Consider the following 22784-nt stretch of genomic DNA (forward strand, 5'->3'; position numbering starts at 1 on the left):
GGGATGGAGAAAAAGGAGGAATGAGAGGAGGGAGGAAAGGGAAAAAGGGGGAATTAGGGGGTAATTAGGTTCAGTCTGAGGAAGAAGACCAAAAGGTCAAATTCCTCAGAAGATAGCCTCTTTACAGCAACAAGGAGCCCCCCCCCCTTAAAGAGGAAATAAGAGAAAAGCTCTGTCATCTCAGAGTATGAGGAGACTCAAATACACCAACATTTGTATATTTAATATAAACTGAATGCTTTACTAACTCAATTCTGGATCATCAATAACAATGTTAAGCACAGCCTGACTGGCAGTCGTATATATTAGTTTTTGACTGTTTTACAACAGCCTATTCACAAGTCTTTAATCTTCAACATAGGCTTCACCAAAATTAGTGTCAATCAAAAGCATATACAGGATGAATACCACTCACAATGCAGCCTTTTCTCTGGATAATGTTTAGTTCACTAACTTAGGGAAGTTAGCAAGACTTTCCCAACTAACCAAGGCAAATCATTCAATACTCTTCACTTCTTAAATCACAAAGTATTTTGTTTCATATAAAAATTGTTAATCTTATTTACACTGTAGCCTTGGTGATTAAGTACTGTCAGGTGCATTTAGGAATGGGTGCATTTAGAGCAGGGAGGGTGGACCTAGTAGCAATCAGTGAAGAGGTGAGGCCAGGAGCTGTGACTCAACCCCTGCAACACCCAAGTAGGCGAGTACAAACAGGAGAGTGCACACAGTGGTCACTTCTAGAGCTCTTCTTTGGGAGCTTCCTTGCCAGTTTTTATCTCTTCTTTGTGCACCTTGTCTTGCTGGCGTGACCCACTCTCCACTTTCTTCATCTTCTCTATGAGTGATGTGTCCTTCCATGGCATTAGGTCAGCCACTGGCAGGTCAGAACACTTCACCAGAGGATTACTGTCAGATAAAAAGGTTCAAGTTCAGTAAGTTAAATTTATGCAGTACTATAGTAATAGAGAATATAAAAAGCAATGGTAAATGAACTATGCTTACACTACCATCTATCTAAAACTATATTCCCTTTAAATAACCAACAAAATAATTCTCTACCTTTAAAGAGTAATCCATAAACTTTTCTATAATTTCCTACAAAAAATTACAATATTATAGCACTGTCAGAAGAGTTGTCACAACCAAAAATAGCCATTACTATGACTAAGTTAATATTTTGATCACTTATTAAAAATACTTTAATTCTTATTCCAACATTTTACCAGGCTAGCTTCTATCACACCCACATCATTTCTATTTTCCCTTATCCAATTTCTTAGAAGCACCATGAGGAGTCTAGAGCAGGACCCCAATGGAAATAAGTTACCGACTTTTTGGGGGGGATTATCCTAGGTAATTTACACTATGTATGACAACTGTACCTGTGCCTAAATTAACTTACCGACATTCATTTGTTGAATACTGTTAATGTAACAAGAATGCATGTTATTTTTTTTTTCAACAAACCAACCATATCCCACCAAGGCAGGGTGACCTACAAGAAAAACGAAAGTTTCTCATTTTTAAATTTAATAATGTAAAGAGAAGGTGTTACTAGCCCCTTGCTCCTGGCATTTTAATACACTCTTACAACATGCGTGGCTTATGCAAGCCACCTCAGCAGACAAGAGAGGGCAGTCAGATGCCCGCCACAAAGCATAGCTCCCTCGACCGCCACCTCCCAGAACTGACAGGTAGCCTATGGAGATACACCTGTCACCTGCAGGACACCCCACCCCACCTCCTGGAAATCCGGAAAGGGAGCAGATGATCCAGATTCCATGGCAAACTACACCATAATGTTCCACTTCCTCATGGAGATAAGAAAATAAACAAGAACAAGAACTAGCAAGAAAATAGAAAACCCAGAGGGGGTGTGTGTATATGTATGCTTGCACATGCATGTGTAGTGTGACCTAAGTGTAAGTAGAAGTAGCATAACATACCTGAAGTCTTGCAAGTTTATGAGACAGAAAAAAAGACACCAGCAATCCTACCATCATGTAAAACAATTAAAGTGGAACCTCGGCTGTTGAATTTAATTTGTTCAAGATGTCAATTTGACAGCCTAAGTGGACGACAACAAAAGCAATTTTTCCCATAACAAATAATGTAAATAGAATTAATCCATTCCAGACCCTCAAATGAAAATATAATAATTTATTAAAAGTGTACTAACTACTACATAAAACTGTAAAACTGAATACTAAAAGAAACTAACTGAAATTACTGTCCGGTATACAAAAATTTAATTGCCTCTTGCCTGTCAGAGGCGAGCTAATGGCATACTGGAAGCAGGAGATAGAGGAGAAGGGAGGGTATGTTATTGTTTGGTAGGGGGGTCACCTTCTATTATTGTGTCTGACAACTGTCCTTCTGGTGTTGTTTCTCTGTCTCTTTTCACCACTAACACCTTGTTTTGGCTCACTGGTTCTTTGTCTCACTAAAAACCTGTCCAGCGAGTTTGTTTCAGGCTCCGTTTTACCACTTGTCTAAATCAAGACATGACACTGGCATTATACATGTTAGAGAGACAAATGGCTACTGCTTTGTCTGGATAGTATTTTTCAGTAAACTCCTGCACTTCATGCCATTTAGCACACATTTCCTTGACAAGTGCAATGGGCACATCATCCCTTCCCTCCTCTTCCTCTGATGACAGCTCCTCTGCTGCAATCTGTTGCTGCTCCTTCTGAAGGTCTACAAGTTCTTCTGTGGCGAGTTCAGTTTTATGCTTCTCTACCACCTCCACATCATCTTCAGTCACCTCTAGGCACAAGGTCTTCTACCAGCTCTTCAAAGCCTTCAAAATCCCTGGCTGCCACAAAGTAACAACACAATTTCTTCCATATTGACTGCATGGTTCTGAAAGACATTCTCCAGGCTTTATCTATAAGCCTCAAACAGGTGAGATATTGAAATGGTCCTTCCAGAACTCCCTGAGGATTAAATTTGTTCCTGAAGAGATTTCCAAGCACCTTTCAAAAAGTGATTTGGTGTAGTTTCTTCAAGTTAGAAATGACTGGCTGTTCCATGGGCTGGGTGAGAGTAGTTGTGTTAGGAGGCAAGAACTTAACAGTTATACAATTGAACTCATCCAGCAACTAATTTTCTAAGCTTGGAGGGTGTGCAGGAGCATTATCCATAAATAAAAGGGCCCTGAGTGGCAATTGTTTTTAATGAGGTACTTTTTGACAGTGGGAGAAAGACCTCATGAATCCACTAAAAGTGTTGGCTCTCCACATTACAGCCAATTTGTTTTTGATAACATTGTTCTTCTTAAAAACTCAGATTTCTGGAATGATAAACAAATCGCGGGAAGAACTAAAAGCCATAAATGAAATTGAAAGAAACCCAAAGTATTTCTTCTCCTATGCCAAATCAAAATCGAGAACAACGTCCAGTATTGGGCCCCTACTTAAACAAGATGGGTCCTACACAGATGACAGCAAGGAAATGAGTGAGCTACTCAAGTCCCAATATGACTCAGTTTTTAGCAAGCCGCTAACCAGACTGAGAGTCGAAGATCAAAATGAATTTTTTATGAGAGAGCCACAAAATTTGATTAACACAAGCCTATCCGATGTTATCCTGACGCCAAATGACTTCGAACAGGCGATAAATGACATGCCCATGCACTCTGCCCCAGGGCCAGACTCATGGAACTCTGTGTTCATCAAGAACTGCAAGAAGCCCCTATCACGAGCCTTTTCCATCCTATGGAGAGGGAGCATGGACACGGGGGTCGTCCCACAGTTACTAAAAACAACAGACATAGTCCCACTCCACAAAGGGGCAGTAAAGCAACAGCAAAGAACTACAGACCAATAGCACTAACATCACATATCATAAAAATCTTTGAAAGGGTCCTAAGAAGCAAGATCACCACCCATCTAGAAACCCATCAGTTACACAACCCAGGGCAACATGGGTTTAGAACAGGTCGCTCCTGTCTGTTTCAACTATTGGATCACTATGACAAGGTCCTAAATGCACTAGAAGACAAAAAGAATGCAGATGTAATATATACAGACTTTGCAAAAGCCTTCGACAAGTGTGACCATGGCGTAATAGCGCACAAAATGCGTGCTAAAGGAATAACAGGAAAAGTCGGTCGATGGATCTATAATTTCCTCACTAACAGAACACAGAGAGTAGTCGTCAACAGAGTAAAGTCCGAGGCAGCTACGGTGAAAAGCTCTGTTCCACAAGGCACAGTACTCGCTCCCATCTTGTTCCTCATCCTCATATCCGACATAAACAAGGATGTCAGCCACAGCACCGTGTCTTCCTTTGCAGATGACACCCGAATCTGCATGACAGTGTCTTCCATTGCAGACACTGCAAGGCTCCAGGCGGACATCAACCAAATCTTTCAGTGGGCTGCAGAAAACAATATGAAGTTCAACGATGAGAAATTTCAATTACTCAGATATGGTAAACATGAGGAAATTAAATCTTCATCAGAGTACAAAACAAATTCTGGCCACAAAATAGAGCGAAACACCAACGTCAAAGACCTGGGAGTGATCATGTCGGAGGATCTCGCCTTCAAGGACCATAACATTGTATCAATCGCATCTGCTAGAAAAATGACAGGATGGATAATGAGAACCTTCAAAACTAGGGAGGCCAAGCCCATGATGACACTCTTCAGGTCACTTGTTCTATCTAGGCTGGAATATTGCTGCACACTAACAGCACCTTTCAAGGCAGGTGAAATTGCCGACCTAGAAAATATACAGAGAACTTTCACGGCGCGCATAACGGAGATAAAACACCTCAATTACTGGGAGCGCTTGAGGTTCCTAAACCTGTATTCCCTGGAATGCAGGAGGGAGAGATACATGATTATATACACCTGGAAAATCCTAGAGGGACTAGTACCGAACTTGCACACGAAAATCACTCGCTACGAAAGCAAAAGACTTGGCAGACGATGCACCATCCCCCCAATGAAAAGCAGGGGTGTCACTAGCACGTTAAGAGACAATACAATAAGTGTCAGGGGCCCGAGACTGTTCAACTGCCTCCCAGCACACATAAGGGGGATTACCAACAGACCCCTGGCAGTCTTCAAGCTGGCACTGGACAAGCACCTAAAGTCAGTTCCTGATCAGCCGGGCTGTGGCTCGTACGTTGGTTTGCGTGCAGCCAGCAGCAACAGCCTGGTTGATCAGGCTCTGATCCACCAGGAGGCCTGGTCACAGACAGGGCCGCGGGGGCGTTGACCCCCGGAACTCTCTCCAGGCAAACTCCAGGTAAATAAGGGCTTCAATTTTAACTCCCCACTTGCATTACCACACAGTAACAGAATGAGCTTCTCTTTCATTGGCTTGTGTCCTGGCACTGACTTTTCCTCTTCAGTTATGTAGGTCCTTGTTGTGATAGAAACACAGGCCTTATCTCTAGGCTTTATTGAACATAGAATCTTCATAGTACTTCTGCAACAACAAAATATAATGACTAGTACATCTAATAATGGCTTCTACAGGGATGGTGATGTCTTGCATATGTCAAGAGAAAAGTTATAACTACAGGCCACATATTTAAACTCACCATGACATACACCAAACTGTTGTTGTTGTTAAGGGCCCCAAGAGGTGGTGCAGTATTATCCTGCTGCTGCTCCCCACAGGACCAGTATCACTACAATCTCCCCCTTCTAAAATATCAGACAGTAATCTCCCAAACTGTTAGGTGGGCGACGTACACGTCCCGACCTTCGTAGCCCTTGAGCCTCTTCACCAGGTTCGATATTTTCCAGCGGGGTTTGATTAACTGTTGGAGCAGAATCCTCTATTTCCATAGGGGTAGTCTCAAGGGGCTTTCCAGGAGAAAACGAAGCATCTTTCACATCTATTGGTGTATCTTGAGATTCCACACTAATAGGGATTTCAACTGGGGCTAAATGTCTTGTAGATACTGTAGTCTCTTCACCATTTTGGTAGCGAATGTGGGCGTAATGTGGATTAGCTTGCAGGAGCTCTACCTCTTCCACTAAAGGATCCGTCTTGTTCATCCTACGGTGACTCTTCAGGAGAACGGGTCCAGGATGACATAACCAAGTGGGCACGGAGGCTCCCGTAGAGGAACGACGTGAATAGTTGAGGAGTCTTTCATGAGGGGTTGCATTAGTAGCTGTGCACAGCAGTGATCTAATAGAGTGAAGAGCATCAGGAAGGACAGTTTGCCAGTGTTGAACAGGTAGATTGCGCGACTTCAATGTCATTGTAACTGCCTTCCATATAGTACCATTGAACCGCTCCACTTGACCATTGCCTTGAGGGTTGTAGCTTGTTGTTCTGCTGCAGGCAATACCTTTGCTAGCCAAAAACTCCTGAAGTTCGTTACTCATGAACGAGGATCCCCTGTCTGAATGGATATAAGCTGGCATACCAAAAATAGAGAACAACTGTGAAAGACAACTAATAACAGTTGAAGCAGCCATATTTGCACAGGGGAATACAAAGGGAAACCTTGAATATTCATCTACTATGTTAAGGAAATACCTATTCTGATTTGTGCTTGGTAGAGGTCCTTTGAAATCTATATTCAATCTTTCGAAAGGCTGGGTGGATTTTATGAGATGAGTCTTCTCTGGCTGATGAAAGTTTGGCTTGCACTCTGCACATACTCTGCATGCTCTGATCACTTGTCGCACATCTTCCACTGAGTAGGGCATGTTCTTTGATTTGACAAAATGGTACAGGCGTGTAACTCCTGGGTGACACAAAGCCTTGTGGAGTGCTGAGAGTGATTGCAAATCATGACATGCTGCTCCACAGTGGGACCTAGAGAATGCATCAGGTGAGATGTTCTCTTGACCCGGTCGGTACAGAATATCAAAGTCATAACACGATAGTTCCATCCTCCAGCGTAATATCTTGTCATTCTTTATCCTACTTTTGTGCTTCTTGTCGAACATATACATCACGGACCGTTGGTCAGTCCTTATGGTGAAATGTCTACCAGTTAAATAATGCCTCCAGTGGCGAACTGCTTCTATGATGGCCTGGGCTTCCTTTTCTACAGCAGCATAACATTTCTCTGATCCTTGAAAAGTTCTCGAAAAGAAGGCTACTGGTCGTCCTGCCTGAGATAAGACTGCAGCAATGGCAATGTCAGATGCATCCGTTTCCACTTCGAATGGTAGGGACTCATCAATGGCTTGAACTACTGAGTTTTCAATGTCCTGTTTGAGAGTATGGAAAGCGGCTTCTGCTTCCTTTGTCACAGGAAATGTGGTAGCACTCAATGGGCGGACTTTACTTGAATAGTTGTAGATCCATTGTGAGTAATAAGCAAAGAGACCAAGAGTTCTTCGGAGTGACTTTTTGTCTTGAGGCATTGGAAGTTCCCGTAGAGGTCGTAGTCGTTCAGGGTCTGGGAATATTGAACCTCCTTCCACTACATAACCAAGGATGCTAAGCCTTTTAGTTGAAAAAGTGCACTTTTCCTCATTGTAACTGATATTTTTCTTCTTGGCGGCTTCCAAAAACTTATCAAGGTTTGCATCATGTTCCTCCTGGGTCTTGCCACAAATGGTAACATTATCTAAATACGCATAAGTTCCCATGAGTTGCTCTTCCTGAATGAGTGAATCCATAATTCGTTGGAAGCAGGCTACCCCATTGGTGACTCCAAAAGGGACTCTGGTAAACTGATACAGGCCATCACTAGCCTGAAACGCTGTGTATGGTTTATCTTCATTCCTTATAGGGACTTGATGATAGGCACTCTGTAGATCAATTGTGCTAAACACATAGTACTGAGCAATTTTGTTCACTGTATCATCAATTCGAGGTAGAGGGTACCCATCAAGAAGTGTAAATTTGTTGATTGTCTCAGAGTAATCGATAGCCAGTCTCCGTTTCCTATAACCATCTTTAACAACAACAACCTGTGCACGCCAAGGGGAATCACTCGGTTCTATAATACCCTCCTTCAGCAGCCTCTGAGTTTCTTTCTCAATGAACATCCGATCCTCATAAGAATAGCGGCGTGACTTAGCTGATATAGGATGGCAATCCGCGGTAAGATTTGCAAACAGCTTTGGTGGGTCTACCCTTAAAGTGCTAAGTCCACAGACAACAAGAGGAGGCAGTTCACCTCCATATGTTAAGGTGACACTACCATGCAGCTTCTGAAAGTCCTGACCAAGGATAACATCAGAGCACAGTTGTGGCAGAATAGCTAAATGTACATCTTGATAATCCTTTCCATTAACTCTGAGATTTACCTTACAAAACCCTAAGGTCTGAATAGAGAGAGATGTTGATGCCATGGAAACGGTACCTGATGAGTGATGTAGAGTCAAGGAGAGCCGTTTAACTAAGTCAAGGTTGATGAAACTCTCTGAGCTGCCACTATCAATAAGACCATCTACTTCTGTTCCTTTGATGAATACTTTCACAACTGCCTTTGACAGTGAATTTGGAGTAGCCGCAGAAGTCACTGTTGCTAGAGTCGCATGATCACTGGAATGTGTGGAGGCACTAGCTCTTGTTGATGCATTAGCACGACATACTTTAGCAAAGTGACCTTTCTTGTGGCATTTATGGCACATTGCTTCACGAGCAGGACACTTTGGACGTGGATGTCTTGAAAAACCACAAAAGAAACACACCGTACCTGCTGCTGCTGTCACTGAGGCAGGTTCCACAGTAACTTCATTGCAAGAGTCTTGGTCAGGAATTGCAGCACTTACCACTCGAGAAGGCTGAGTGGTACTGTATACTTCAGAATTCTTCTGGGCTGAATCTAGAGCTCTTGCCTGGTCAAAGGCAGCGGCTAAGTCGAGAGTTTTATTCTCCAATAAACGCTGCCTTATTATTGGTGATTGCAGGCCACTGATAAAAGCATCCCTGATGGACTCTTCACAATACTGAGCAGCTGTCACTGCTTGGAAGTGACAGTCCTTACCTAAAATTTTCAGTGCTTGAAAGTATTCCTCTAAGGATTCATCAATCTGCTGGCGGCGAGTTGCAAGGCGATAGCGTGCAAAGATTTCATTTGTAGGTTTAATATACTGAGACTTGAGGGTTTTGATAGCATCTTCGTAGGTATTACACTCAGAAATAGCCTCGTATATCTTAGGTGACACAAAATTGATGAGCAGACTTAGTTTATCTAGATCTTCTTTAGGAAGGGCTCCCAAGAAGTTTTCGAAAGTCTTAAACCAGTGCTTCCATTCCTGAGCAGCCGTTGATAAGCTGGGGTCACAGTCTAGCCTCTCAGGTTTCAGTAAACGCTCCATGTTGTGATGTAATCTAGCGCAAGATCACCACCAGGTAGCCCAGGATTCTATGTTCAATAAATTGTTGTGATAGAAACACAGGCCTTATCTCTAGGCTTTATTGAACATAGAATCTTCATAGTACTTCTGCAACAACAAAATATAATGACTAGTACATCTAATAATGGCTTCTACAGGGATGGTGATGTCTTGCATATGTCAAGAGAAAAGTTATAACTACAGGCCACATATTTAAACTCACCATGACATACACCAAACTGTTGTTGTTGTTAAGGGCCCCAAGAGGTGGTGCAGTATTATCCTGCTGCTGCTCCCCACAGGACCAGTATCACTACAGTCCTCTTGCGTATTTTCTTCCAAAGAGGCCTGTCTTGTCACAATTGAACACTTGTTGGGGGACAAACCCCTCAGCCTCTATGTACTCTTGGAATTCACTAACATACTGTATGCTGAGGTCAGTGGTCACGTGTAGTCATACCTGCCTAAGCTCTTGGGAGTTAGCGTGGGCTGTTACTAAGCACCATGGCTTGTAGTAGTGTTTTAGAATCTCGGGTTCAAGTGTTGGAGATTCTACTTCTTCAGGAGGAAAATAGGAGGCTGAAGCTTCACACAGATGAGTTTGGGAGCGAGTGTGAGAAGGATTTAGCTGGTAAGGAGGAAATGGTCACCAGCAGTGATAGTTGCAGCTGCTTTAAGTGGCAAGTGGTTCACAGTTCAGGAAGAAGGATAATGAGAGTTAATAGAGAAGATGTGAAGGTAGGAAATCGATTCTCTGTTCTCCAAGACAAGTGTACTTCAGTGGTTAGTGAGGTTGAAGGTACCACTGATTCCCCTGCTAATCAAGGTAAGAATATTTTAATAGGAGATTTTCAGGTAAGATATATGGACCATGCATTTTGTAACAGACAGAAAGGTCAGACAGTGTGTGCCTACCTGGAGCTGGTGTTGGTGACATAGTCAGCAGGTTGGATAATATTATGGCAGGTAATAGGAACAAGCCCATTATCTGTTTTAGTGCTGGAGGTAATGACATTGGGGAAAGGCAGGAGACAGGAGCTGCTGGATAAGGACAGGTCAGCCATAGAAGTAGTTAGGTCTAAGGGAGGGATCCCAGTCATATGTAGCATCTTGCCTAGAAAGGGAGTGGGCAATGAATGGATGTCTCGGGCAATTGGTATAAATTGCTGGCTAGACAGGTACTGCAAGGAACTTGCAATCCCATTCATTGATAACTGGGACCTATTCTTTGGCAAACGTGATATGTATGCAAGGGATGGGGTTCATCTCTGGGGATGGAGTGGATGCGTTAGCCAATTCGATTGAGAGGGTAATTGATGACTTGTCTAGGAATTTAAACCGATAGATTATAGAGATACGAGTGTTGGGGGGAAACAATCAGGCTGCAGAATTAGGGTTTAAAACAGCAGTTATTACCGGGATACCTCAGGGACATGTTTAGAAGACAATATTCAAAATAAAGTTGCTAGTAATGGCAAGTCAATTGATCAACAAACAGAGATAGTAGAGGGCAACGAGTGACTAGCTCCCTTAAGGTTTACTATACAAATAGTAGGAGTCTAAGAAATAAACTAGATGAGCTAAGATTACTTGCAAGTGTAGGTAATATAGATATTATTGGTATAACAGAGACCTGGTTCAACCTGAAAGACAGAGAAATGCCTTCTGAATGCAACATACAGGGTTATAAACTATTCCACACTGATAGCGTCAACAGGAACGGTGGTGGAGTGGCGATGTATGTCAGAGAAAATTTAAATTGTTATCTTAGACATGATGTAAGATTAGAAACATCGAACACAGAATCTGTTTGGCTACAGTTTCTCGAGGGACATGACAAAGTAATTTTGAGTGTGATTTATAGGCTCCCAAACCTTGATAGGGAGTGCAGCAAGCTGTTATGGGACGAAATTCATAAGGCATCTAGATATGAAACTGTTGTGATAATGGGAGATTTTAACTTTAGACAAATTGATTGGAACAATATGACAGGAAATCTCGAGTCTAGTGACTTTCTTGATACGGTTCAGGATTGCTTTTTAGAACAGGTTGTGACAGAACCAACTAGAGGAAACAATCTGTAGATGAGAAAGAGGAGTGGTCCAAGGACGCTTCCTTGTGGGACTCCTAATGTGATTGGTTGGGTGGAAGAGTTTGTATCATTTTTTATTTTATTTATTATCACACTGGCCGATTCCCACCAAGGCAGGGTGGCCCGAAAAAGAAAAAACTTTCACCATCATTCACTCCATCACTGTCTTGCCAGAAGGGTGCTTTACACTACAGTTTTTAAACTGCAACATTAACACCCCTCCTTCAGAGTGCAGGCACTGTACTTCCCATCTCCAGGACTCAAGTCCGGCCTGCCGGTTTCCCTGAACCCCTTCATAAATGTTACTTTGCCCACACTCCAACAGCACGCCAAGTATTAAAAACCATTTGTCTCCATTCGCTCCTATCAAACACGCTCACGCATGCCTGCTGGAAGTCCAAGCCCCTCGCACACAAAACCTCCTTTACCCCCTCCCTCCAACCTTTCCTAGGCCGACCCCTACCCCGCCTTCCTTCCACTACAGGCTGATACACTCTTGAAGTTATTCTGTTTCGCTCCATTCTCTCCACATGTCCGAACCACCTCAACAACCCTTCCTCAGCCCTCTGGACAACAGTTTTGGTAATCCCGCACCTCCTCCTAACTTCCAAACTACGAATTATCTGCAATTCTTTGCATCATTTGCATACACATATTGAGTTCTGTTACTAAGGTATGATTTTAGGTAGTTGAGGGAGTGGCCTCTGATACCATAGTGTGTTAATTTGGAGTACAGAGCAACTCTGGTCAGATCACTGACAGTGATAAGGATAAGTGTGAAATTCTCAATACCTGCAAAAAGGATTTAGGAGTTCTGGTTAGCAGTAATCTAAAACCAAGACAACACTGCATTAGTGTTCGCACTAAAGCTAACAGAATTCTTGGCTTCATATCTAGAAGTATAAATAATGGAAGTCCTCAGGTTGTTCTTCAACTCTATATATCCTTGGTTAGGCCTCATTTAGACTATGCTGCTCAATTCTGGTCACCGTATTACAGAATGGATATAAATGCTCTGGAAAGCGTACAAAGAAAGATGACAAAGATGATCCCATGTATCAGAAATCTTCCCTACAAGGATAGACTGAGGGCCCTGAATCTGCACTCTCTTCAAAGGCGTAGAATTAGGGGGGATATGATCGAGATGTATAAATGGAAAACAGGAATAAATAAAGGGGATGTAAATAGCGTGCTGAAAATTTCCAGCCAAGACAGGACTCGCAGCAATGGTTTCAAGTTGGAAAAATTCAGATTCAGGAAGGATATAGGAAAGCACTGGTTTGGTAATAGAGTTGTGGATGAGTGGAACAAACTCCCGAGTACAGTTATCGAGGCTAAAACGTTGTGTAGTTTTAAAAATAGGTTAGATAAATACACGAGTGGATGTGGGTGGGTGCGAGTTGGACCTGACTAGCTTGTGCTGCTGGGTCTGGTGCTGTGCTCCTTCCTTGAGTGGAGGTGACCAGACTGGGTGGGTCATTCGTCTAATCCGGGGAGGGGGGGGCTCATTGGGCTAATCTGGGGGGGGGACATGGACCTGCTCCACATGGGTCAGTAGGCCTGTTGCACAGTGTTCGTTCTTTCTTATGTTCTTATGTTGTGCAAGACAGGTATACAATACTAACAAGATGAAAGTTAAGACACTTGTGCAACATCTGGATATCTTTATTGTAGATGTTTCACCATCCAGTGGCTTTATCAATGCAGATTCTTGGACATAATTAGAAAACAGAAGAACTATATACAAAAGATGACGTAATCAGTCCCTCAGCCTTGGAGATGATGTTTACAGTGACTATGCCCTTGTCTGCTACGCGTCCCTATTCACCGACGCCTATATAAGCACCAGTCTCCTTACCTGTGCTTCAGAATCTCTACAACCACTGTGCTGTAAACATCATCTCCAAGGCTGAGGGATTGATTACCTCATCTTTTGTATATAGTTCTTCTGTTTTCTAATTATGTCCAAGAATCTGTATAGATAAAGCCACTGGACGGCAAAACGTCTACAATAAAGATAAGAACGCTTGTGCAACATCTGGTTATGTTCTTTTCAACAGTCACTGTCAGTACCGGCAGCCTCCTCATGCCTAGCCACACTAAGAATGCCACTTTTCATAAAATTATCAAACCAACCCCTACTAGCCTCGAAGGACTGAGTTTCAGCACTTTCCGTGGGTTTTTTTTTCCAGGTCATTATGCGACTGGCTTGCTTTTTCACAAATAACTGCCTCTGAAACACTATCACCGTGCAGCTGTTTTTCATTTATCCAAATCAAAAAGTTTTTCAATGTCCTCAATAATTTGTGGCCTTTGCTTTGATATCACTTGTACACCTTCTGCATGATCAGCTGCTTTAATTTTTTCTCTTTGGCCCAGTATCATGGAGTAGACTTGGATTTACCAAAAAGTTTTGCTATATCAACCACGCAGAGCCGATCTTCATACTTTCTAATGACTTCTTTTTAAATTCAACAATGCTTTTTACAACTTTTCTTCTTGCGAGTTAGTGGCTATACTAACTCATTCTGTGAGCACCTGACATGAGCCATGAGCCATTCACATTGTCGGTCGACAACCAAGGGAACATACAAAACCAGCACATTTTTTCTCAAATTCCTCGTTTTAAAACCAATTTGTTCATCAATGTAGATGATAACCGAGGTTCCACTGTACAGGTTTCTGTTTCACACTTACTTGGCAGGATGGTAGTACCTCCTTGGGTGATTGCTGTTTACCAACCTACTACCTAGGTAATCTCTTAGTATAAAAATATAATTTTACTTCCTTACCAATTTGCATAACCTAATCCATTCTGCTACCAACTCGATGAAGAATAGCACTTCAATGTAATGTGTATTTTACCTGTCAGATGGAGGGAGGAAGGCATTGGTGGGGACAGCATGGAGGGGAAGGTTTGAACAAAGGAGATTTGCTAAAGTGACTTGTTTAACATAGTTCCTTTGTTCCATCGTGAAGATGCTGCTCTCATGCTCCCAAAACAGCCGGTTCCCAGTCTTCAGTCGGGCAAACTGGTCAGCCTGTACAGGATAAGGAGGATACAGTCTGATATTTGCATATTTGTCACCCCTCTATTTAAACTTCATTCATTATTCATCCTTTCATTTATTTATTTATTTTTTATTTGGACATGATACATAGTTGTACAAAGAAATATAATGATTGGGTGTACATGCCAAAAGCCCCTTGTATGCAGAGCATTATGGGCAAGCTTAAAATTAACTTAAAATTAACTAAGCAATGATATATTCAGTGGTAAAAATTAAAGTAAACAAATTACAACATGAAGTACAAATGAGTATTTCAAATAAGAAGCATTAAAGTTGTACAAATTTGTAGCACACAATATATAATATAATCAAATCAGATCAAGTAAAATCAATGATTTGTAGTGCAGAAACAGGTCATATGGTCATTAGATGAGTTACTGTACATTCAAGAGAATGGAGTATTATATTAGGTAATGTAATAAAAAAAAAAAGTTTGATAGGGTAACAGGTTAGATATTAATGAGATTCAGTTATTCAGTATTTATTTAGTTGTGGTTGAGTAAGTGGTTTTTAAGAAGTCTTGAATTGATAGACAGTATTTCTTTTATATTCACAGGTAATGAATTCCAGATTTTTGGGCCTTTTATATGCATTGAGTTTTTACATAGTGTGAGATGGACACGGGAAACATCAAAGAGTGATCTGTGCCTTGTGTTATGGTCATGTATTTTGTTGAGGTTGGTAAGGAAAAGTTTGAGGGGAGGGTTTACATCCGAGTTTAGTGTTCTATGTATGAAGTAGGCACAATAATAAGTGTAGATGTTTTGTACAGTAAGTTTAGAGTTTTGAATGTTGGTGGAGTATACTGTCTGGAGTGGGAATTTATCATTATGCTCAAGTCCCTTCAACATCCAAGTTAGTATTCTTAAAACTTACACTGCTGGGTGGAAGAGAAGTCAACTAATACACAAGCAATCCCCTCACGTGAAAAGTGGAGGCGAGAGTACCGAGGGAAAAAATTACTGGCCCCTAGTCTCCTACACTGCCAGCCCTCCCTTGCTAAAGCAACATCAAAAGTCACATTACCCAGGTCTTCCCCACCACCTCACAAACCTATACCAGTAGTTGGCAAGTATTCTGTGTAATATACACAACCCTGAGCATATTATTATGAAGGCTTCTACTTTTTTATAGTAGAAACTATAGGATTAAAGAAAAAACTGTAAAATTAAGTACTCTTACCAGAATGCAAATGAAGGTCTTTCCTATGATGGCTCCCTCCTCAGGCTCCTCCAGCAATGCCACTTGAGCATCTAAGTCATCCAGCTCATCTCTACAAGTGACATCAGAACAAGCAAAAACTTTCATACAAATTTTTTATTATGACATATTCGTAATACTAGAGCACTACAGAAAGGTCTAAATAAGTTGAAGCAGTGGTTGGAGAAGTAGCAGATACAGTTTAAGGTAGACAAATGTAAAATTCTAGGCCTGGGAAAACAGAACAACTATGGCACATATATTCTTAAACCTTTCATTACCCATGCCATAATACAATGGGTTTGAGGTCACTGTTGGTGAAGTAGTACCATGCCATGAGCTCAGCTAAGCTGTGAGTGGTACATTTGGGCCTAGATATGAGAGAATGGATTCATGCGGTAAGTGCGCACCATATAAAAAAATTCTGCAGCAAGCAGTGTACAGTGGACCCCCGCATAACGATGGCATCACATAGCGATTAATCCGCATACCGCTTGTTTTAATCGCAAAAATTTTGCCTCACATACCGCTTAAAAACCCGCTCACCGATTTTCGTCCGAGACGCGTCCAATGTGCGGCCTGAGCCACGCTCACATGTTCCGCCGGTGGCATTGTTTACCAGCCAGCCTCCGCGGTAACATCCAAGCATACAATCGGAATATTTCGTATTATTACAGTGTTTTCGGTGCTTTTTCTGGAAAATAAGTGACCATGGGCCCCAAGAAAGCTTCTAGTGCCAACCCTACAGCAATAAGGGTGAGAATTACAATAGAGATGAAGAAAAAGATCATTGATAAGTATGAAAGTGGAGTGCGTGTCTCCGAGCTAGCCAGGTTGTATAATAAACCCCAATTAACCATCGCTACTATTGGTGGTACAGCTGCTGCTGCTGCTGCACTGTCAGCTGCTGCTGCTGCTGTAGCATCGTCTGCTGCTGCTGTAACATCGTCTGTTGCTGCTGTAGCATCGTCTGTTGCTGCTGTAGCATCGTCTGTTGCTGCTGTACCACCGTCAGCTGCTGCTGCTGCTGTAGCATCGTCTGCTGCTGCTGTAACATCGTCTGTTGCTGCTGTAACATCGTCTGCTCCTGCTGTAGCATCGTCTGTTGCTGCTGTACCACCGTCAGCTGCTGCTGCTGCTGTAACATCGTCTGTTGCTGCTGTAGCATCGTCTGTTGCTGCTGTACCACCGTCAGCTGCTGCTGCTGCTGTAGCATCGTCTGCTGCTGCTGTAGCATCGTCTGCTGCTGCTGTAGCATCGTCTGCTGCTGCTGTAGCATCGTCTGATGCTGCTGTACATCACTGCGTCAGCATCGTCTGCTGCTGCTGTAGCATCGTCTGTTGCTGCTGTAGCATCGTCTGCTGCTGCTGTAGCATCGTCTGCTGCTGCTGTAGCATCGTCTGTTGCTGCTGTACCACCGTCAGCTGCTGCTGCTGCTGCTGTAGCACCGTTGTTGGTGTGGCTTATTGAGAATACCAAGAAACAATTAACCCCAGAGGATTTGCCACCCAGGATAACCCAAAAAAGTCAGTGTCATCGAAGACTGTCTAACTTATTTCCATTGGGGTCCTTAATCTTGTCTCCCAGGATGCAACCCACACAAGTCGACTAACACCCAGGTGAACAGGGAAAAATGCCTGGAACTAGTGCTCATATTGGTGAATTTAAAGCCAGCAAAGGTTGGTTTGAGAGATTTAAGAATCGTAGTGGCGTACACAGTGTGATAAGGCCTGTTCTGGAAGAAAATGCCAAACAGGACCTACATTACTCAGGAGGAAAAGGCACTCCCAGGACACAGTGTCTCATCAGTCATTGCTGCATCTTCAATAAAGGTAAGTGTCATTTATTCTTCATTTAGTAGACTAGTACATGCACAATATATACTGTGCATGTACTACTCTACTATTGTGCATGTATCCTTCTCTTTGTGTGTGGGAAAATGTATATTTCATGTGGTAAAAATTTTTTTTTCATACTTTTGGGTGTCTTGCACGGATTAATTTGATTTCCATTATTTCTTATGGGGAAAATTCATTCGCATACCGATTATTTCGCATAACAATTACCCCTCTTGCACGGATTAAAATCGTTAACCGGGGGTCCACTGCATAAGGAAAAAAACTGCAACAGTACACGTGGTTTAAAACAGTGACTTTGCGGTGTATTTTTGTATGTTTTTTATGGCTACATTCCTGGTTTCTCGGTCTCATTTGACAGAATGGAAGATTTTTTTTTTTAACACGGCCATTTCCCACTGAGGCAGGCTGACCCATAAAGAAAGAAAAAACATTCATCATTCAACACTTTCACCATCACTCATACATAATCACTGTCTTTGCAGAGGTGCTCAGATACAACAGTTTAGATTTCCCTCCAAACTGCCAATATCACAAACCCCTCCTTTAAAGTGCAGACATTGTACTTCCCACTTCCAGGAGTTAAGTCCGGCTAACTGGTTTCCCTGAATCCCTTCACAAAATATTACCTTGCTCACACTCCAACAGCTTGTCAGGTCTCAAAAACCATTCATCTCCATTCACTATCAAACACGCTCATGCACGTTTGCTGCAAATCCAAGCCCCTCACCCACAGCCTCCCTCCAACCTTTCGAAGACGACCCCTACCCAACCTTCCTTCCCCTAGAGATTTATATGTTCTCCAAGTTATTTTATTTTGTTCCATTCTCTCTAAATGACCAAACCACCTCAACAACCCCTCCTCAGCCCTCTGACTAATACTTTCAGTAACTCCACTCCTCCTAATTTCCACACTACAAATTCTCTGTGTAATATTTACACCACACAGTGCCCTTAGACACTAAATCTCCACTGCCTCCTGCATCCTCCTTGTTGCAGCATTTACAACCCATGCTTCACATCCATATAAATGTTGGTACCACCACTCTCTCGTACATTCCCTTCTTTGCCTCCGTGGATAACGTTTATTTTATTGAATTTTTGGGCAATGTATGATGGAAAGATGCTTCTCAACGTACACCAAAACTGAAAGAAATCAGACCACAAATAACGGAGTTCACTTCTCAGCCATTATCCGCCCATTAGCAGTATATTTTCGTATGATTTTTATGGTTGTATTCTCGTTTTTTTTGGTCTCATTTGATAGAATGGAAGATATAGTACAGAAATAGATATGATTTTGACTGATTTCATTACAAAAAGTACCTTGAAATTGAGCTCAAAGTAGCAGAAATATTCGATTTTTGCCAATGTTCAAGAGTAAACAATACCTGTGAGTGGCCATTCCAAATACACAGTCATGAATGGGTTGACATTATTTATACAATTATTACAGTAATGCAGTAGTCTGCATAACAGTAAATCTTCTAGTTTTATGTAAATAAAAATTCCAAATGATAAGCAAGAGTATTATAATAATAATAATAATTATTATTATAATAAATTATATAACATACGTAATATAAATTATAATACATGTAATAAGTAATGACCGCTGTGCCGCCGCTTCCACTACCACTACTGAAACATTTCATTCTTTCTAGTGTACATATGTTTCTATGTTATTAATATTGTTTATTATGTCATATTAGATGAATTGTGATAGATAAATAAGCCATAGAGTTGATATTAGGGAAATATTCAAGTATTTTGTTGTGCCTGGAATTCCACTGGGATGGATTAATTCCATTTCAATTAATTTAAATGAGGAAAATTGACTCTACAAATGAGCAAATCCAGATGCAAGCAAGGTCATAGAACGAATTAAACTCATAAGTAGAGGTTCCACTGTATATTAACCATGGTGACATTACACATCCCTGTCTAAGACCTACTTTTACTGGGAAGTAATCTTCCTATCTCCTACACACCCTAACCTCACAATCCTCATTAAAACTCTTTACAGCATTTAGTAACTTACTACCTATTACATACCCGGCGGTGGCCCCCCGGGTCACCATCTGGAGAAGACCCGGGCCGGAAGTACCAGCGAACCAACATCAATCAATTCACTTGCAACATCTGCCACATTGCTCCTGATAAATTAGACACACATGCAACACTTGGGTATCTTTAATGAGGAAACGTTTCACCACACAGTGGCTTCATCAGTCCATACAAAGGAGAACAGTGAAGAACAGGAGTAGTTTGAGATAATCAGTCCCTCAGCCTTGAAGTCAATGTAGTCAGTCCATCAATCTTGAAAAGAACTACCTTGGGTAGTTTCAAATTTAGGTTGGATAAATGCACGAGTGAGAGGTTGGATTTGAGTGGGACTTGCAAATGAGTGGATAGAGTTATCAGAGCTTATTTCTTGGGTAGCATTGAAAATTAGATTGGGCAAATATTTTGTTAGTGGGATGGATTGTAAAGGACCTGCCTAGTATGGGCCAATGGGCCTGCTGCAGTGATTCTCCTTATGTTCTTATATGTGCGAAGTAGTAGCTTATATACCATAGACAGGAGAGGTGCAGCAGTTGTAAGTGATGTCACATTTGACCAATGTGGAAGCAGGTCATGCCCAAGGGTTAGGCAAGTGAAGAATTCTTTGTATTAAGATCCCAAGATGTTGCTGTGTCAGACAGGAATGTAGATGAATGGTTCAGAGAACTGACAAGTTGATAAATTGGACATATGCAACACCTGGGTATCTTTACTGAGGAAACGTTTCACCTCACAATGGCTTCGTCAGTCCATACAAAGGAGAATCGTGGCTAATTTATCAACTTGTCAGTTCTATGAACCATTTATCTACACATTGCTCCTCTATCCACTATAAAATACCTTTTTTAAATCCATAAATGCAATAAATTTACTCACTACCTGAATAAAATTACTTAATATATGAAAACTTCCCTACCTTTATCTAAATACTGTACTGTTCATATATATGCTTCAATGTAAACACTTGATCTACACATCCCCTACCCACTCTAAAGCCTCCTTGTTCATCTGCCATCCCGCTCTCTGTCTTACCTCTAATTCTTTTGATAATAACGCTACCATACACTTTACCTGGTATAATCAGTAAAATTTTTTTTTTTTTTTTTTTTTTTTTTTTAACACACCGGCCATATCCCACCGAGGCGGGGTGGCCCAAAAGGAAAAACGAAAGTTTCTCCTTTCACATTTAGTAATATATACAGGAGAAGGGGTTACTAGCCCCTTGCTCCTGGCATTTTAGTTGCCTCTTACAACACGCATGGCTTACAGAGGAAGAATTCTGTTCCACTTCCCCATGGAGGTAAGAGGAAATAAACAAGAACTAGTAAGAAAATAGAAGAAAACCCAGCGGGGTGTGGATATATATGCTTGTACATATATGTGTAGTGTGACCTAAGTGTAAGTAGAAGTAGCAAGACATACCTGAAACCTTGCGTGTTTGCGAGACAAAAAAAACCCGGTAAATTTATTCCCATATAATTTTTATATCTTTTGTCCCCCTTCCCTTTATATAAGGTAACTATAAAAGCGCTCTGCCAATCCCTAGGTACCTTCCCCTCTTTCGTACATTTATTAAACAAAAATACCAACCACTCGAACACTATAATCCCCCCCAGCTTTTAACATTTCTGTCATGATCCCATCAGTTACAGCTGCTTTACCCCCTTTCATTCTACACAATGCTTCATGCACTTCCCCCACATTCACATCCTGCTCTTCTTCACTCCTAAAAGATGTTATACCTCCCTGGCCAGTGGATGAAATTACTGCCTCCCTTTCTTTAATATTTACAAGCTCCTCAAAATATTCCTGCCATCTACCAAATATTTCCAGCTACCCATCTACTAATTCCCCTACTGTGTTTTTAACTAAGAAATCCATTTGTTCCCTAGGCTTTCTTTACCTATTTATCTCGCTCCATAAAAATTTCTTATTCTCAGCAAAATTTGTTTACAGTGCCTCTCCCACTATCATTTGCACTTTTTTGCACTCTCTCACCACTCTCTTCACCTTTCTTTTACTCTCCCTATACTCCACCCTTCTTATATCACTTCTGCTTTGCATGCAAGATATACACCTACCATCCGACTTATGACCAAGCATGGTTCCAACCAACCGGTCGCAAGTCAAAATGTACAATCATTATTTCATTTTTTACCATAATTTATTTATTTATTTATTTATTTATTTATTTATTTATTTATTTATTAACAATTTGAGCATACATACAGAGGTACAAAAAAATACAGATAAGAGCAGCATGCCAAAGCCACTTATACTATGCATAGCATTACGGGCTGGCTTAAAATTAACTAAGCAATGATGAAATCAGTGATAATACATTATTGTAAACAGATAACTATAAAGCACAAATGAGTATTACAAAGACAGGTCATATGGTTGCATGCATTGTTGTACATTCAGTCGTATGGAGTATTCTGTTAGGTAGTGTATTTAAAAAATAATAAAGTTAGATTGGGTTTTAGGTTTAACATTTATATGATATAATTGTGAGAAACATTTAAGATATACAATTTATAAGGTTCAGTTATTCAGTATTTATTTGGTTTTGGGTGAGTAAGTGATCTTTGAGAAGAGACTTGAATTTATAAACAGGTAGTGTTTCTTTTATATTTACAGGTAATGAATTCCAGATTTTAGGGCCTTTTATGTGCATTGAGTTTTTGCATAGTGTGAGATGGACACGAGGAACATCAAAGAGTGATCTGTGCCTTGTGTTATGGTCATGTGTTCTGTTGAGGTTGGCAAGGAGATGTTAAGTGTTCTATGTATGTAATAGGTGCAGTAATAAGTATGGATGTTTTGTATGGTGAGTAGGTTTAGTGTATTGAATATTGGTGGAGTGTGCTGCCTGTAGTGAGAATTTGTTATCATTCTAACTGCAGCCTTTTGTTGGGTAATTAGTGGTCTGAGATGGTTAATTGTTGTTGAGCCCCATGCACAAATTCCATAGGTGAGATAGGGGTAAATAAGTGATATAGGGCCAGGAGGGCTGACTGTGGAACATAGTACAGTATCTTCGATAGTATGCCTACAGTCTTGGAAATTTTCTTAGAAATTTGTTGTATATGTGTATGAAATTTGAGTCTATTATCAAGGTGGATTCCTAAGAATTTTCCCTCTGTTAGCTTTGTGATAGGTGATCCGTTTATCATTATGTTAAGAGGGACATCTGTAGCTCTGTTACCAAACTGAATGAA

General features: G+C 41.2%; 1 protein-coding gene across 1 annotated transcript; it reads right to left on the reverse strand.

The window, feature by feature from the left end:
• Positions 1–208: 208 nt before the first annotated feature.
• Positions 209–15770, reverse strand: LOC128703477 (peroxidase-like protein 3). The gene is made up of 3 exons (XM_053798173.2): positions 15626–15770; positions 14238–14413; positions 209–909 (listed from the first exon to the last, which is right to left on the reverse strand). The coding sequence occupies exons 1-3, from the start codon at positions 15749–15751 to the stop codon at positions 741–743; spliced, it is 471 nt and encodes a 156-aa protein (XP_053654148.1). The 5' UTR covers positions 15752–15770; the 3' UTR covers positions 209–740.
• Positions 15771–22784: the final 7014 nt, after the last annotated feature.

Source organism: Cherax quadricarinatus, unplaced genomic scaffold, assembly GCF_038502225.1.
Source record: "Cherax quadricarinatus isolate ZL_2023a unplaced genomic scaffold, ASM3850222v1 Contig2771, whole genome shotgun sequence".
Lineage (NCBI taxonomy): Eukaryota > Metazoa > Arthropoda > Malacostraca > Decapoda > Parastacidae > Cherax > Cherax quadricarinatus.